This window comes from Phycodurus eques, chromosome 13 (assembly GCF_024500275.1).
Source record: "Phycodurus eques isolate BA_2022a chromosome 13, UOR_Pequ_1.1, whole genome shotgun sequence".
In the NCBI taxonomy this organism is placed as follows: domain Eukaryota; kingdom Metazoa; phylum Chordata; class Actinopteri; order Syngnathiformes; family Syngnathidae; genus Phycodurus; species Phycodurus eques.
In genome coordinates, this window is record NC_084537.1 from 8,900,490 (window position 1) to 8,919,935 (window position 19,446).

The 19,446-nt window shown below is 43.5% G+C and overlaps 1 protein-coding gene across 2 annotated transcripts in view; it reads right to left on the reverse strand.

Annotated features, from left to right (window-relative positions):
- cadm3 (cell adhesion molecule 3) overlaps window positions 1-19,446 on the reverse strand; it is a 131,971-nt gene that overhangs the window by 108,992 nt on the left and 3,533 nt on the right. For both annotated transcript variants that reach the window (XM_061693091.1, XM_061693090.1), the window contains exon 2: window positions 18,099-18,275. In XM_061693091.1, the coding sequence (XP_061549075.1) occupies window positions 18,099-18,177 (79 nt within the window). In that variant the 5' untranslated portion in view covers window positions 18,178-18,275. The remainder of the gene's footprint in view (window positions 1-18,098; window positions 18,276-19,446) is intronic.

Here is a 19,446-nt window from a genome sequence, read left to right on the forward strand (position 1 = left end):
TATGTGTCATTCCAAATATATACTGAAAAATCAGAAACCACTTTATAAAAACAGACACTTTGTTGCTAAATATGTTCTTACCCGCTTAATGTGACTTCTGTTTTCGGACATCACTGGACAGCTTCTCAGCATCGGGCATGTAAGATGTAACTTTAATCTTGACAAGACTGCAAGCTCTCATCTGTGATGCGGTTGCCGTATTTGGATTTAATGTAGTTCATGTTTGAGAATATGTGCTCGCACAGGTATGTTGATCCAAAGATGGACAATACTCCAAATGCATATTTCGTCATGTTCCTATAACTGTCATGCAAGTTTCTCGGGTGTTGCGAGTCTTTCAATTACGCTCCATTTGTGGCTTTGGGCAAGCTGGGCTTTCTGGCTATCCTCAGCTATCTTTTTTTTTTCTCCTTGCGATCCATGACCCATCACACACCCGCCGGTTTGTTTGCGACAGCCACCTGCCAAGCCGAGCGCAAAGAATCGCGGGTCGCACGCTATGACGCAAATCTTCGTTGACAGAAATGTTGAAATGTAATATTTATTCCACACATTTTTACAGCATTGGAAAACGTTAAGAATCTTTTCCCATTTTCATACATTTTTGAAAAAGCTCCAGGGAGCCACTAGGGCGGCGATAAAGAGGCGCATGGCTCGAGAGCCGCGGGTTGCCGACCCCTGATCGAGAGTCATCAATATACCTAAAGCGGAAAAATTCATAAAGATATAATTAACAGTATTAAACAGGTCAAACATATGTGGGTTTGCAAACATCTAAGACAATTTAGCTTTTAATAAATCTAATATACATGTTCTGTGTGTGTCTGTGTGTTGTGTGTGTCATGAAAGACAAGGATTTCATCTCTCCAATCATAAGTGTTTTTTGTAAACACTGAAGACCATTTCGTTTTCACTGAACCGAAGGTGCGTTTTTCATAAACACCAAAACCAATTTAGTCTTTCATGAACCTATGTTTTTGTAAACAGTAACACCAAAGACAATATAGAGTCTCGCATTTTTGTCAAAATGTAAGAAAATGTTGAGTTTTCTGTGTACCTAACATGTATTTTTGTAAATATCAAAAACAATTTAGCATCCTCATTCAATCTAACAGAAGTCATTTCAAAAACAAAGACAATTTCCAATCTTAACGGGGAAAATATGAGGCGAACTGTCTTGACTGTTCTGTCTTTTCCGTCCGTCTCGGCCATCGCCTCGCGACGTAGACAAAAGGCGGCAAACAGGCGTCTCTAATCCGCCAACTGAATGAACAGCAAAACAAAAGGGAGGAGGAAGGCAGACACGGCAGCTTGGACACACGGCGGATAAGCTGATTAGGAAGAAGACACAGGCGGTAATGGAGGCATGCGAGGGAACAAGAGGAATCCATGCGGTAGGGGTGAGATGGCGGAGGAAGAAAAGAAGCTAGCGAGTGCTAATGATGGGGAGCACAAAGCGCAGAGGGGGGAATAACAACAATGTCGGGATGCGAGGGAGGATAAGAAAAAATCAAAACAAAATCAGCGTCTCTGAAGGAGAAAAAAGCTTTAAAAAGAGCATGCAGCAGGATATCCACCAGACAGTTGGTCTTCAACAATCCTAATGTACGCATTTTTGTAAACATCAAAGATGATTTTGTCCAAGTCATCAATTAAAGTAAAAGATGAAACGTGGAACACAATTTCATCTTCTACACCATCCATTTCCATCCATTTTCAACACCAGCTGACTTCGGGCAAAAGGCGGACTACACCCTGAACTGGTCGCCAGTCAGTCACAGGGCACATATAGACACAGACAACCATTCACACTCACATTCACATTCACACAGTCACTGAGTGGGAACTGAACCCACACTGCCCACACCAAAGTCCAGCAAGTGTACCACTACTCCATCAGTGATTTCTAGAACTCATCAAAGACAATTGAGTCTTCAATGAACTTAAACTACGTAAAAGTGACAAACCTAGAAAAATATCAAAGACTATTTAGAGTCTTCAACGGCCTTAACATAGCGGATTTCATAAACGTCATCTGTTGAACGTCTTTATTTTATCCAACCTATGTGCTATTGGAAACTCTTCCTTTCGGCTCGTCCCGTTAGGGGTCGGCCACAGCGCGTCATCGCTATCACCTGCATCTTCCTCTCTAACACCAACTGCCCTCATGTTTTCCCTCACTACATCTGTCAACCTTCTCTTGGGTCTTCCTCGAGCTCTCTTGCCTGGCAGCTCCATCCTCATCATCCCTCTACCATTATACTCACTATCTCTCCTCTGGACTTGTCTTTGTCTCCAAAATCATTTCTTATTTCTAGTCCTATCCAACATGATCCCTCTTAGAGAGAACCTCCACACCTTAATTTCCGCCACCTCCAGCTCTGCTTCCTGTTGTCTCTTCAGTGCCACTGTCTCTAATCAGTACATCATGGCTGGCCTCACCATTGTCTTGTAAACTTTGCCGTTCATCCTACCAGAGGCTCTTCTGTCATATAACACACCTGACACTTTCCTCCACCTGTTGTCCTCAAGTATTTAAAGTCCTCCATCCTTGCTATCTCTTCTCCCTGTAGCCTCACTCGTCCTTCTCCCCCTGCCTCATTCTTTCAAATATATTCTGTCTTACTTTGGGTAATATTCACTCCTGTACTTTCCAGCGCATGCCTCCGCCTTTCCAAATGTTGGTCTTGGAAACATCGAAGTGTCTTCTATGAGCCTAAAGTACAGTAAGCATGTCTATATAAATCAAACACAATTTTATGTCTTCAAGAAACCAAAATACATACTTTTATGTCAGTGATTGCCAACCTTTATGGAGCCAAGGCACATACTTTACAAATGAAAAATCTCACAGCACACCAACAAACAAAAATGTCACAAAAAGTGGATACATTCATTACTGAATGTACTTCCTACCATCTAATAGAAGAGCATTTATTTGTTCGGTCTGTCACTATGTCTCACTGGCATAAAAAGATAAACAAAGTTACCATAATTTCTCGTGTATAATGCGCACCCATGTATAGTACGCACCCCCAAAGCTGACCTCAAAATTCTGGAAAACCCTTCCACCGATGTATAATGCATTTTTACAATGCATGATTTTGCTTCTACCCATATGATCCAAACATGAAGTATTATCTGTATTTTGTTAGCTTTTTCAAATAATTATTCTGAAGTTAGCCACTTTATTTGAACATGTAATACTTTTTTTAATTTACTTTCTCTAATTTTGAAATTTACAGCCTTACTTTTATTTAGTAAATGAGAAAACACACATTTGTGCTCATATGTTTGATTACCCAGGCAGAATTTGTACGATGGGTACAATTCTTTTCAGAAAACACGAAGGGCTATGCGAAACACATTAAATTTTATTTTAATGGGAGGATAAGCGGTACAGAAAATGGCTGGATGGATGGGATTCAAATTAAACTGTCAAGCATTTCAGAAAAGCATTAGCATCTGCAGTAGCATCTGCAACATTTGCACAATCGACATTGTCCCAGATTATCGCACTACTTGTCACTTTAAACTGCACACATTTCCGGAAGTCTCTGCGCCCTTTGCGCAGTGGTCATTACACCAGATTATTGTTCTATTTGTCATGTCGAACTACTCTAATTGCTTGAGGACTCTGCATCGTTTTGCACATTGTCAAAAATAATAATAATAATAATAATTGTACTGGCATTACCACATTACTGGTAACCTTTTATTGCTCAGTGACTGTGTGTTTTATGTCATTTCTAAAATGTGAAAGTTTCCCCCCCCCCCCCCCCCCATTTTCCCCTATACCCATGTATAATGTGCATTATGGGGGTGCGCATTATACATTATTTCTTGTAAATAATTTTTTTTGGGAGCAATTACGTACAATTTTATAATTTCCCATGGCACACCTGAAGAGCACTCATGGGACGCTAATGTGCCCGGCACACTGGTTGAGAATCACTATTTTATATACACATCATCGACAATTTTTATGCATTATCAAACCTATGGACTGTTTTTTTAAAATAAATACAATTGAGACACTTCAATAAACCTACGTACATGATTTCGGAAATATAAAAGACAATTTAGTCCTTACTTTTGACAGGTTTTGTAAACAGACTTGATGTCGTAAATATCGAAGACAATTTTGAGTCTTCAACCAACCAAAACTGATGCATTTTTGCAAACAGTGAAGTCAATTTAAAGTTTATAGTGAACCGATGTAGAGTGTGTATCTTTGTGAACATTGAAGACACTTCAGTCTTTGAGAAACCTTTAGTACATACAAATTCAAAGCACACTAATGTGAGACAGCAATGCCAACGCATCGCCTGCTGACCGCCGCGCCTGAGCACCCAGCCAGGTGGACTTGGGCTAAATGTCCAGCTAATTCAAATGAATGAGATTTACTTGGAAAAGAATATGCTCCTGCCTCTAAGCTGCTTTACTTGGCCTCGCATGAGGCGTTACACAACACACACACACACATTCACATTAGATAATCAGAAACACACTCACCCATTTGGTTTTGGTCTACTTTGCAGTCTTTGACATGATGAACCTTCAAACTAACACGCAGATACACATGCACACGCACGTGCACACACAAATAGTCGTAAACATCAGTTTTTTTTTTTACTTCCCACTGAAAAAGGGGAATGTCAAAACCATATTGCTAGCCAGAGCCACCCTTTCTTTCTTTTTTTTTTTAAACCTCTGCGCTGTACTGTAAATGTTCAACTCCGATATATATATATATATATAAAATAAACATACTTCCTATACACAAGTGCGTTTTTCAACCACTTTTTTCCAAAAAAAAAAAAAAAAAGAAGTAAATAACTGTCATAAACCTTCCAAAATTCTCACAGAGGCAATGTAAAGTCAGATCAGTTCTAGAATCTTCCAGAACCTCAGCCTGGTGGACTGCAGCAGTTCCACTCCGATTCCATGTGAGCGTACACCTCCGCGAAGGAAGCAACTGGATGGATTACAAACAGCTGGCAATAAATAAATACTTAGCGAAGGAAAAGACCACACAGACCTTGACGCGACCAGAATATGACTGAATCAGGCACCAGCGATTGTGTTCTACCTTAACTCATTCACTGCTGTGGACGTTTTCAGGTTTGTAAACCACTGTAGGGATTAACTAATTCCTGTAGATGGCAGCATTGCATCAGCAGAGGTTTTGAGTAGAGGATAAAGGTTAGGCGGTAAATAGCTCGTCACGTCGATAATGAGAGAGAAAAATGCCAACAAAAAAGTTGGAAGTCGGACAAGTTTAGGCGCCTTACACTTGAACAGAGTATAGAGTACAGAGTATATCGCGATAAAAGATGATGCACTTCGTGGAGTGAATGACGAACGCCATCTAAAAAAGCCAATGATGGTCAACTCGACCCATGCGGTCTGGTTAGCGTCACTCACGGCGCGTTTCATAGTTGTATATCTGTAATTAAATTATCATTTTGCCATCAAAAACCTTTTCGCAGTTTTGGTTGGTTGGTTTATAATTTGAGGTGTCACAAAAGAAAAAAAAATATTAGTATCAAATTCACTGTTCTGCTTAACATGTTCATTTCGCAAGAAACCGGCGTTTTTGGTAAAACCAACCCGCTGATTGCTGATTACTAAATAATGGGAAAAGCTAGAAACAAAACTTTTTTTCTCCAGAAAAAAACAGGGCCGACTCATTCTTTTGGTAGAATCTGTGCTTATACTGTCACAGAATTATATTGTGTGGGTCTAAAACGACGAAGTGCACCACCAGTGATTGTCTTCCACCTTAAGTCCTGCCACACACCGAGTGATGGGGCCGAACACGACTGAATTGAACAGTCGCAAACAAGTTTCAGTCGGCGACTCACACCCGCACATGAGGTGTTTGACTCGCACACACATAACTAACTTGCTGCCATGGAAAAACTGGTGTTCTTATCAGAAAACAATGTTTTATATTTTATTAAGCTACAAACAACATGAAACAATTGTCTCGGAAGAAGTGGCTTGTCCTGGCTGCTGTATATTACAATACATCGTGAGGAAATGGGCGAGAAATAAAGGAGAGCGTGTGATTATTTGACGATTGCTCCATTCACTTACTGCACTCCTGTATTTCAGCCACAGAGACGCTTTGATTTTTAGCCACAGGTACATATGAAATTATCAAATCACATCAAACACTTAAATGGCAGCAAAACCAGCGGTTGACAATCGGCCACTCGTGAAAATTAGTTGCGGAACCTGGCACATTGTGCAACAGTTCAGTCGCGTTCGGCCAATTTGCTTGGTGTGCGGCAGGCCTAAGAGGTACAGCTGCATTTTGAATTACACCAACAACAAAAAGACCACACAGACCAGAATTCGACCTAATCAGGCACCAGGGATTGTGTTCCACCTAAAAAGGATGGACTGTAAATTCCACGTGAGCGTATATACCCCCTCCAACGAGGCACCCGGATGAATTACAACAGCGTTATCTGGCTATAAAGAGACACTTAGTGAAGGAGCCTCTACCAAGGCAGCAGCTGAAGTCATCAACAAAGGCAACCTCGGCTCTCTCGTACTCTCGCCCCGGACCCTTGGCACTCAGACGGTGTCGATAGCAAAGAGGCACACAGCCGTGTGACTGTCTGACAAAGACGCGGCTGTCTTTAAATCCTGGGTTGCTCTGACTGGGAATGCATCAACGACAAGGCGGCAATCAATTAAAAAACGTCCGTTGGACAATTTCCGGCGGTTAAGGAGAGGCGGGGCTGAGGTCGGATGAGGGAAGTGATCCAAACCAAGAGGGGGAATGTAATAAGGGCTCTTGTCAGTGGAAACAAGGTGAATTAATTCGTCCCAAGACTGCTCTCCTTCTTGTTTGTTTAATCGGCTGCTTTCAAGGCCCAACAGCTAAGCATTATTTTCCCCAACCTTGAGAAACGCTAGTAGACGGATGGATGAGCGGATGGACTAGTGGACTCATGTATTGAGCAGATGGACAGACAAACTAATAAACCGGTGGACTCTTGCATGGATGGATAGATGGAAGAACAGACTAATGGACAGATGGGCGGAAAGACAGACAGACAATAGACGAGTGGACAGATGCATGAATGGATGGACAGATTAATGGACAGGTGGATGAATGGATGGATGAATGGATAGACAGGGCAGATGGACAGACTGATGGATGGACAGACTGATGACCAAGAGGATGGATGCATGGATTGCTGGTTAGCCAGACGGACTGATGATGAGTGAACAGACGGGCACGTATGTATCGACGGATGTATGACAGACAGCCTGACACATGCTTGGACAGAGGTATGGGCAGATGTGAGTGGACGGATGGATGGAAGGCAGATGGCAGAATTTCTACGACCTTGAGAAACACTAGCAGACAGGTGCGCGAGCGATGAGAGATGCTTGAAGGCTGATGTGTTTCTTCAGAGGCCCGTTGAGTGCACAGCCACTTTGCTGAAATCCCCCAAAGCTCTGTTGATGTTAAAAGTAACATTAAGCTGGCGTAATTCATGAAAGAGAGACGGTGGCTGTCATCTTCTGTACCACTTCGGGGCAGAAGGGGGCACTAGAATCAATACCACAATATATGATAAAGTACCATTTTCTTAGCAGTGTACGGTCGGGCTCGCCGCGAAGCCAAGCTCCTCGCAGCTGCTTATATGCCCCTTAATAGCCAGCAAAAAGCAATCAGTGATGGGTGGCTCAGAGTGCCATACCTGATGTTCATCTTTATTAGTTAGCTTACAATGTAAGGTTTGCATTATCGGGGGCATATAAAAATAAAAATGTGTATATTGAGGGTAGCTGGGAGTGATTGGAAGAGAGGACCATGTCTGAATACAGTGGACAGCTGCCATTCGCGGGGGATAGCCCCACCACAAATAGCAAAAATCTGCGAATAATTGACGCCCATTATAATTGCATTATGATAACCCCAAAAATCTTGAATAAGCAAAGAACGGGGGTGGGAGAGTGGCATGATCATGATAACAGATCACTTGCCCGGGACCATCATCTCCAAAGTTTATCTGTACCAACCCCTTCCCCACTTATTTTATTATGTCTTCATTTGTGTGTCATTGCAATGTACCTTTTGTTATGCTGTGAATGCTGTGCTGTGATTGTATTTATTGTCTTTTGTGGAAAATTAAAAATTATAGCTATATTTAAAAAAGGGTGTCGAACAGTTGCATTGTCTTATTACACCGCAAAAACTGGTCTTAAAAAACGAGGACTGAAAGGAATGAAATTAGTACGAGATTACTTAATTCAAGCAAAATTATCTGACAGTCGAACAGGGAAATTTGACTTAGCATGCATTCTCATCTGAAAGCCACAGGCAAATAAATCCCAGCTCTACCGTTACGCCTCTGATGCGGCAATTCACGGAAAAGCTGGCATGAAAGCGTCTAATTGCTTGGCAGTGTCCCCCTTCAACAATATTCTCACATACTACATCAGAAGACAGCAAAATCACATGTCGATTTCAAGTCTCCATCACACATCAGTACCTTGCACACAGATCGTTTTAATGTGCAAAGTTGCAGTGGCTGGATTGTCAAGCAACTTTCCCGTCTTACTAGTAGTATCAGTGGGAGGTTTGTTTAACACCAGCGATTCAATCGTAACAGCAATGTTTGCTATCATCACAAATGTCAATGTGCTGGCTCTTTGAACGCTCACTTTGGTGAGCTCTATTTGAAAGGGCCAGGCGACTAAATCTCTACCGTTACGCCCCTGGATAAGTCAATTTAAGGAAAGCCAGCATGAAATCAGCTAATTGCTGTCGACACAAAGGGGTGTGGGAGTTAAACTTGACAAGCTAAACTTCCTGCTATCACTATTAAATGCGGACCTCTGATATTACATCAAAAGACGGCAAATTCACAGGTCGACTTCACCCCCACATTCTATATTGGGACCTTACACACAAGACAGCAAGCCGGGAAATAGACACCAGTGTGAAAGGAACTCAAACTGAGTCATAATAATTAGCCCCATCGGGTAGCAATGGACCGAGTGGAATCCAACTATAGTTCTTCTTCCCGACAGCGTACCAATTCCACGAGTTCCATCTATTACACGTCAGCGCTTACTATGGCGTATGTGCACCCGCCGTTGTGTCAGCTCGCGAGCTTCCTCGGAGGGGAGGCACTAATTGCAGCACCAATTCCACAGCTGGATGTGCAGCCGTGCCGAGGGAAAAGTGGCTCTTGGAAGGCCATGCGGATTAGGCACGCCATCGGCCGGCTGTGCCCTGATTGCCCCATGCTGACCCAATTACCGAGGTGCTGCCGCCATGGGGAGAAGAGTCCACAGGACAAGCCAGCCACCTGAAAAGCCAACGGACAGACGGACAGACAAATGAATGGATGATGAATGAACGGTTAGGCGGCTGGACGGACTGATGGACGGTGGATGGGCAGCTGCATGGAATACTGAACGGACGGATGAATGAAATGATGGGCGGATGGATGAACAGACAGATTGATGGATGAGTGGATGATGTTTAGTGGATGGGCAGATAGACTGACAGATGAATGGATGGACAAACTGACGAACAGAGAGATGAATGGCAAACGGACAAACAGTCAGAAGGACAGACTGATGGCCAGGTGGGCGGATGTACAGTATGCGAATGCGTGGCATATTTACAGATGGATGGATGGCTGGATGGATGGATGGACAGACTGACAGACAGATGGATATAAGATGTCGGGATGGTCGGATGTTCCTTAGTGTTGATAGGGGGTTCCTGTTTATCAGTTTAAGACCCACAATGAAAATTAAAGGTCACCAGTGTGTGAAGAATTACCAACTTGGGGTTCATCCCCACCCCCCAGTTACCCCTTACAGGACCGCCTCTGTCTTAGTGGCCGGATGCCCACTTCCTGTTTGTTTACCACCGAATCCTCCGCGTGCCTGCCAAGAAAGCAACAGCGGGGCTAATGGCAGCACATTAGCCGTAGCGCACAAAAGCACAAGTAGGCGGAATGGAAGCTTGGAAGCCAGGCCCCGTGCCTGTTAACAAGGCTGACTGATAAGCGCTGACTCATAAACAAGCTGAGGTGCGACTTGCGGGCCCCGTGGGGGAATAACTCGCCAAAACCACGGTGACATTTAGAAGACAGCCTGAGATTTGGATACACCAACTCGAACTCGGGCTATTTGCTGGATTCTGACTTGGGCTTACAGACCCCCCGCTAGCTGGCAAAAAAGCAATTATTCCTTCTGTTCACAGCGGCCCAAAATAAAGGCACGGCAGCTGATTGATTAAAAAATATATATCTTTTTTTTTCACCGCAACCGGCACTCCCAAGTCCTGCTTTTATCTCCAGACATTTTCACAAACAAACAAAAATAGTCATGGGGGATTGACATAGGGATGGATGGACAGATAGAGGATGAATCGGTGTATAGATGGATAGATGAATGGAAAGGACAAATGGATGGATTGATGGGAGCAGATTGATGATGAATGGATGATCCAGACAGAACCATGGATGACTGGATGGAAAGACTGATAGGCATTTGGCTGGATGGGCGGGCAGACGGCTGAATGGATGGATAGATGGATGAGATGTCAGAGAGACCGAATGCTGGATGGGTGGGTAAATGAACGAAGGGATGGATGATCTGGACTCATAGGCGGCTGGATAATGGATAGATGGATGGTGGGTTATGTCCTCTGATGTCTCATGTGTTCATCCATTGATTTCCTGAGTTCAGTGTTCTCTCTCTCTAATACATAAAATTGAATAATTTATGCTAAGTAGATTTTTGTGCCTCAGGACCCTTTTAGTGCAGAGACTCCATTATGCTGCCCTTCTTCTCCCACTACCCACCACGCCCTCATCCTCCTCCTCTTACACCTTCTCCTCTTTCTCACTGCTCTGCAGCGGTGTGACTGGCTGCTTCAGCTGCACAATCGCTAACAACCAGAGACTAAGAACAACCTCAGCCAAGGCTTGTTACCATTTGTCACTTGTGAAAGTAATGAGCAAGCTGCTCCGTATTGACATTTTGCTCACTTGGATCCAAAAGGGATTCTGGATCATGACAAGACTTTACCTCTTTTAAGCAATTAAGATCCTACAAAAGCGCAACAAATTATGTTTCGACTAATGAGAGTCCACAGATTTAAAAGTGTAAAAACCCATTACACGGTGGTATTAGTATTTCACTCCACAGTCTCCACTTTGATGCAGGGGTCCATTTTCTAACCCTAACCCCTAACCCTGAAAGGGAAACTGCTTGGAACCTTACCGCTAGCCCTAAACCTACACCAAAACGTTAAACCATAACCCTAACCTTAAAAGGGAATCCGGTTGTATTCTTAACCCTAACCGTAAACTCTAACCCTAACCCGACTCATAACTTGAACTCTAACCCCAACCCCTAATACTGCAAGGGAAGCAGGTTAAAATTGTATCCCAAACACTAAACCTACACAAAACCCTAATCTGTAACTCTAATCCTAAATCGATCCCTAAAAGGGGAGCCAGTTGGAATCTTATCCTCAGTAGTAACACTAATTTATAACCCAAAAACCCTTACCCTAACTCATAACAACCAAACCCTAATCAATGATCCTAAACTGTAACCTTAACCCTATCCCTTACGATACACCATAATCCTACATATAACTTAAAACTCCAACCCCCCTAATCCTAAACCCATACCCTGCAAGGCAACTACATTGAAATCTTAAACCTAATCCCTAGCCCTGAAAGGGAAGCAGATTGGATTCTTCGATCCATGATTTAACCCGAACCTAGTGAAAAGAGGCATACCAAGCAGTGCACCAGAGGGTGTTTAAGGTCTGAAAGGTTCTCGTAGTCTTGATAAAATATGTATTTTGTATTTTAGTGTCTGGCCCTTGTGTACACATTCAAATTTAGTTCAAATTAGCGGATAATATAGGGTTACACAACTAAAAATGTTTTTGGGAGTCACCGCACCGCTGTCAAAAGTCAAGTCGAAGTTGATTAGTCGATGACGTCATTAATATCCTTTCAGTACAGAACAGTAGTCCGCAATGTTGTTTTGTGCCACAGACCAGTTTCACGTCAAGACACATTTTGATGGACTGGGAAAGATCAAATAAAAACAAAAATACAACTCACCATTACACTGAATTTAGTTGTACTTGTAAAACCACTACATAAAATGGTACCCACTATACACAAGGGAAATCTATAAAGTCAGGAAGCTGCACATAATCCTTGTCAGAGGTAACTATCATTCAGTCTCTGCTGCTCCAGTTGGCGGATGAGTAACATTCCTCTAAGGGATCTTCCTCATCGCGATGTTGCTGGAATGAAATAGGTCATTTTCTGGCTCTAACCATTCCGTGACCTCCCTCTCTCTCCCTCTGGGCTGGTGGTGGTGGTTGTGATGGGTAGAGGGGCATGGGGGGTAGGGTGTCGCTTTATGCCATGTTTTCCCTTTCATTCTCCTGTCTGTTGAATTGTCATGTGTCCGACTCCTGGTTGCCTCCCGCGACTCTCCCTGGAGGAACCGAGCAGCTCGTTTGCCAACTCACCTGCGAGCGGGAATGGGGCAGAGGATTCATTGTGGCTATTTATTGTGGCACGCCGACAAATTCCCGTACTTAAGGTGATGATGAAAAGAAGCAAGTTTAACTCTGATTAATGTCTGCCTGCGGTGTGAATGGGGGCGGATGTTCTCATTTCCCTGCAGACACGTCATCGCATTTGATCTAGTGTAAGTAATATTAGCATATGTCTCGGGTGAGATGGCACATTTACCTACAAAAAGGGATCTTAAATACAAACTGAGACAAATATGAGCATAGTGATGGCAGGCCAAATGTGAACTACTGACAAAGACAATCATACGAAGGAGAAATACTGGCCTCGCTCTGACAACAAAGCGGTTAGGGTTTGGGGTTTAGGGTGATGGGTTAGGGTTTAGAGTTTCGAATTGGGGTTAGGAAATAGGGTTAGGGTTACAGTTTAGATTTAAGATTCCAGCCTTGCTCCGTTCCCCCTCTTAACCTCCAAATATTGACGTTCTCATTCAAATACCATCAGACCCCCAACACCGCATAATGACTCACCATGACAGACAAGATAATGCAAAACAGCATTGAAGGCCAAGCTAAGTAAGGATCGGTCGCCCATACATGGTCGCACCTCCCGGCGGCCACACTTTCATCAAAGGTGACGTCAGTCTGAACGCCGGCCAAGATCGTTAACAACAAAGTAAGGAGGAGTGCACGATTACCTTTGCTCACCATTTCTACACCACTACCGCATGCATAATTCATCATTCATAAACCATCTGAAGCAGCTGTCGCAGTGGAGTACAGTAAAAGTGTGGGTGTGCATGTGGGTGGGCAACCCAGGGAGATGTTCTGAAAATGCAAATGTGTAATATCCACCCGCAATTAAAATCCTAAAGCGTGAGGAGCCATGTTTCACCTGTGTCGCTCTGAAGTTGAGCTCGCCCACTGAAGTCAGCAACGGAACCGGAGCGATTACCGAGCAGGAGCGATTACACAACCAGTCGGAACATTCTGGCTCCTTTGAAGCTCGCCGCGGGGTGGATATCCTTCCAAAGTCACACCGCGTTCACTACTGTAAGGCACACTCGTCCCTGTGCTCTGTTTGGAGTGCAAACACTCTTTTATTATTACTGTACATACACACGGCAAGAAACTGGGTAGCTGCAGCAAAGGGGTGACTGTGGCCCATGAACACATGGTTGGTAATTGTTTTCAGCATATGCTCAAATTTTACAGTGACGAATCTGCAGTGACAAGAGCGGGAGAAGTGAGTGTCAGGCATTAAACTTCACACCCTCAGCCCCGGCTTTTCACCAATACCTTTAACATAGCCGTCATATCACCTCTGACGCTACCTCCTTCAACACCACCATTCACGTCTATAAAGGTCCCATATTTTGGCTATTTAGACCTCCATAGAGTAACTATCTCTCTAAGATGGACTTAGTATAAAAATCTCAATTTCATTTCAAAAAAACACCTTGGTTTTATCATACGAGTGCCCGAAAAAGGCCCTTCACAACTACTTCCGTTGGACCCAGTTTTATATCCGCTTTGTCCATATTTGGCCTTAGACTGCCCCTTTCCTCTGATTGGTTCCTCTGTGTAGAAGACCCACTTGTGAGAGCACACGTGTGTGTTATGTTGACAGTGATGGCTCGGGAGCAGAGAGGTAGGCTTGGGGTTCGGAATCCTAGCGGTCCCGCTCGCAGGTGAGTTGGCTTCGCTAGTGACCTAGATAAGGTTGAGAAATTCGAATGACCTGATTTCAGGCGTCTGGAACTCAGGAATGTGCAGATGATTTCACATTTACTGAGGCACCATAGAGCCAATATTACATCCCAAATACTACAAAAAGTTGGTTTGGTAAAATATGGCACCTTTAATAAGCCTCTGATACTACTACAGAAGCTGGGAAATTGGTACCTTTCACCCAGAAACAAACACTGGAAAAAGCTATCTTTGAGGAATACCTTTCACACAAAATAGCAACCCAGGACAATTCCTAAAAAGAATTCCTGTCTTTATTAGGCAGTTACACCTCTGATACTAGACCCCATTCATGGCTTTAATAAGCATTATGAATGGTCGGCATCCTGCCTCTGATACTACCTCAGAAGTTGGGAAATTGGTATTTGGTACCTTTCACACAGAACATCAATGACTGTAATAGGAAGTGTTACGCCTCTGATACTTAAATCAGTACCATTCACACAGAACGGGAACTTGAGAAAAAAAAAACTGAAAACAGCGTATATAAAAAAAAACAAAACAGTGACCTGTGAAAAATGCCGAAAGTCAACAATGATACTACTTCTGAAGCCAGAAAATTTGCGGGTCGGCTTCAAAACCCTATTTTGTAGCGGTCCCTTTCACACTAAAACAGCCACCTGGAAAAAACTGCAGAAAATTCCTGACTTTAATAGCCAGTGATACTGATTTGACCTCTGACGCCACGAAATTCGCAGATCAACTTCAACTGCTCATTACTGTGTCTGTACCTTTCACCCAACCACCAAGGAACAAGCCGGGAAAACGACAACTCGGACCACCACCATTCAGTGTTGATACCTTTCACACAGAAAGCTAACCAGGGAAAAAAATCCCAGGTTAAACCGGCAGTCACAACCAACAAGTTACTAACAACAACCCCTAATTTCGTATTGGTACCGTTCACAAGAATAGTGACCTGGGAAAAATGTTGGCAATTCCAGGCTTTAATATAATAGGCAGCGACCTATGAACCCAGGAAATTCACCGTTCAACATCAACCCTCCAGTTCAGTACTTTACTGGAAAAGACCAGCGTTTACATACAGTATAGTGTGAAAGGGGCTTTGGTTCACATGCAGAATCCATGGCCTGCATTAAGTGAGAAATTCTGTAAGCCCGTTTCAGACTGACTGCCAAAGCTGTCCTTTTGCGCATGTCTTGTATAAAAAGTTACGCAAATTTTTCAGCTTCCCAGGTAGTACCACAGGTGGGATGGTGATGCCGTGTAAGGGGTTATGGTTTGGATTAGGTGTTTGACATGTAACACTAACTTTTCCCTCACTCTGTCTGAAAGGCACTGGCGAATAACGGGCAATGCTTCTGTTATGGTTCCACTTTAACTAACTGTGTGAACGGGGCTAAACTGTAATCTGTGTACTACAAGCACAAAAATAAACACATTGCTCAATGAAGTGCCAATCAAACAGGAGCATGGTGGGACGTTTGATACAGCTCCGCTGTGTGTACTCCATATTTTTTTTTGTGCCCAACAGAGCGCATACGATTCCTCCGCCAGCACTTGTTGACTATCAGACTAGGCTACCGCCCTCGGGTTTCTTCCTTGGCATGCTCTACCGCTCCACCAGGTTTGGCAACAATTGGCCCAGCAGTTTGTTTGTTTTTTTGCATAAAATGCTAAGACATGAGCTCTGAACATGCAAAAAAACATGACATCAACTCCCCAAACCAGGAAAATCCCTGGAGTTGACACAAGCTCCTACAGCCTTCTCAAAAAAAAACATCCCAAGCTTCTCCGAACAGTTACCCTACAAGTGATCCGTTTCAGGACCCCATTACAATGGAAATGCCAAAATATCTGTACCAAACAGGATCGAATTTGTGCAAATGTTTTTTGAATTTTACTTTTGGTTTCTATGGTTTATTAAATTGTAAAACAGGAAGTGACAAGTCTCTGACAACCAATCCACTCTAACAGTGAAAAATTCACAAGGAAACCGTACTATTGCAACCAGTACCAAGTACCAGTACTAGTTTCAGGGACCGTACCATAATAATGGAAATGCCCAAAAATTCAGTAACGGGCGGAACCATAAACCACGTTGCCGCTGAGCAGTACTGGTCAGTTTGCCACGGTATGGTTTGGATCAGTAAGTGGGAATCAGCACTTGATTTGATTTCAACATATCAACAGCTGGGAGATAATGTTTGATTATTCCGGATGCTCTTATTTGGTAACCCGCCCCCGGAAATAAGGAGGTGACATCCTGCGACTTAAGGAAATAAATAAAATATAGGGCCAGTTATACAAAGCTATCTATTAGTAATATGATTATATAAATTAGTCATACCTGTCTTAATCCATGCTGGGTCAGATTCTGACGTTTGCAAAAGAGGCAGCTAAACAGAATAAACCATTAGCCAAAGAGCTTGTGTCTTGTATCCATCAGTCTGCCTGTGGAGTGCTGTGTACCTCTGCGTTCTTTCACGTCGAGGTTTTGCTAATCTGCTGGTACGTTCACCTCTCAAAACGTGTTAAGTGACTTCACCAAATTAATTAATAGCGCCTCCATTTTCCAATCATCTCAACGACTGAAATTCTAAGCTACGATTGTGATTACATGTGATGACACTCCCACCATGGAGCCGGTGTCACATCCGGCTGACGCTGATTGAAGGCCAGCTTGCCGCAGTGTAATGTTGTGCGCCACCTTGGTCCTATCTAACAATAGCTACTGCACATGTCAAATGTTAAACGAAAGTCAATGCGTAAAGATTTGTGCGTGCTGGAAGGGAAGTATGTAACGAAATCAGACAACAGAGATTACGAAACAACATTATTCATCATTAACTGTATACTATTTATCCTGCTCATCTAAAAATAGATGTACATATATTTTGAAATGTTTTTATCTTAATATTGCATTTTCATTGTTAAATTTTTGTCTCATTCAAGGTGACTGAGCTGAGTGGTGGGGCGGCGCTCTAGCACCCTCTATTAATCAGCCGCCACTGCTATGACTAATCAGGGTTTGCATTTTCCCCGCATGCATACATACCGTACTGAAGTGAACCATGAGCCAAGTTTCCACCGAGACATACAGTTTAGTTTGCCGCCTTACAATATGTGCTGTTCAGGATTTAAACAGGTCACTTTGCATCAGATAACCATCCCGTTGGACATACCAAAAACTCTTGTGATGTTCTGGTTTGGATCGGTAAATTGCAGTAGTGCTCGGTTACACAACTGAGCCACAACTCCATGAGTTCTAGTTCAGGTAGTCGTGGTACGGTTTGGATCAGTAAGTGCCAATCTGCATTGCATTTTCTACCGCACACCTACCGAACTGGACCGTAAACCATGTGTCCACTGAGCCTTACACATCAGTTTGCCAGGGTACAGTAAGTGCTGATCAAGATTTCATGATAAGATAACCAGACCATCCTACACCAGCAAACTATAAGCATATAGTTGGATATTTTGGCCACCGCTTAAAATGCACCCAAAAATACTGTACCATACTGGACTGAACTGGACTACAAGGTGGAAATGAGGCCAAAGGTCCTTGTGTGTGTTCCCATGGACATACATATGCCTCATACATGGTTGGCTCAACTGGGTGGTGTTGGGAGTGTCCCGTGTGGTTAGTTGCACTCCAGTGCTCCCCTTGGCATCATATAGGAAATCAGTAAAAAGCCCCAACAGATAAGAGGCATAGAAAGAGAAAAAGCAGGATGTGAGGTCAGAGCCCACCACACCCCACTCCTCAGTAGGAGTGTAAGGGGTCCGAGGAGGGGGTCGGTGGTTAATGTCAGTGAGTACTCACCAAAAACGACGTTGCTGCGAACCGCACAGAGTAGCGTCATTACGCCGACAATCCATAACGGAGCTGATGGGAAAGCCATGCTCAGTCGCTCGGATATCCCGCTCGTTGGCTTCCAATTGTGGGCCAGGGGGAGAGCTCAAAGGAGGAAGTGATGGGAGCGGTCCCGATGGAAGTCACCTGCGGGAAGAAGGCAGGGTGGTTAATGGTTTGTTATTTGTGTACTCTGTCTCCTGCCATGAATATACGACCTCATGCATGAATCGATCGGCTTGTGTCATAACACGTTGAAGTGGGGAATGGGAGTTGAAGGGCGAGTGGGGAATGAAGAGGGGGGTGTATTGACGGTAACGAGCGGGAGAGGGATGACGGGATGAGGGGGGATTGAATAAGACCAAAACAACATTGGTGGACCACAATCGCAATTACCGCTTCAAAAACAGTGTCGCGGTCGAAATAACACATTTGACAAAGATTTATTATTATTGGGGACTGAGGCAAAGCCATTGAGTATGCTAACGTTAGCATGTGTGGTTATGGTTGTTGTTTCTTCTGTGGAAAAGCATCAATAGGGAGCCATGCAGTGGAAAAGTCTCAGGACGAGTTGAGCCATGTAGTGGAAAAAGGTCAACAGCGAGCAGAGGTGGATCTCAATGAACTACATTTACTTAGTTTCAGTTACTTAACTCATTCACTGCCAGCTGTTTTCAAAGCAGTTTCCCAGATTGGCAGCTGTTTTAGAGCAATTTAACTGATTTTTCAAGACCCACAGAATATTGTGCTCTGTTACAATACACTAATATAAGCCTGTCTTTGTGATGTTTCAGATTGTTCTACATGACTTGGTTTTAACTGTTTTTCTGGTCCTGACTTGACCGAGTGGCCCATTCAAATGGTGATCATTGCAGTAGAAAGCATCAACAGTGAGCCTTGCAGTGGAAAATGGTCAATAGCAAACCATGCTATGCAATAGTGAACCATGCAGTAGAAAAGCATCAACTGTGCAGTGAAACATAGTGTCAGTAGCGTGCCATGAAGTAGACTAGCATCAACTGAGCAACAGAAGGCATTAACAGCGAGCTGTGCTGTGGGGAAAAGTGCCAATCGCGAATTATGCAGTGAACAAAGGGTCAGTAGTGAGCCATGAAGTAGAATGGCAATCTGTGCAGTGAAAAAGTAATTGTTGTGCAGTGGAAAAGTGCCAATAGCCAACCATGCAGTTGAAATCGAGCTATGTATTTGAAAAGCACCAATCGCACGCTGTGCCATCGAAAAGGATCAATTGCGATCAATAGGTTGAAAATTGTGAAGTGGAACAAAAAACTGTGGGCATTGCGAGCGGTATGGCGAA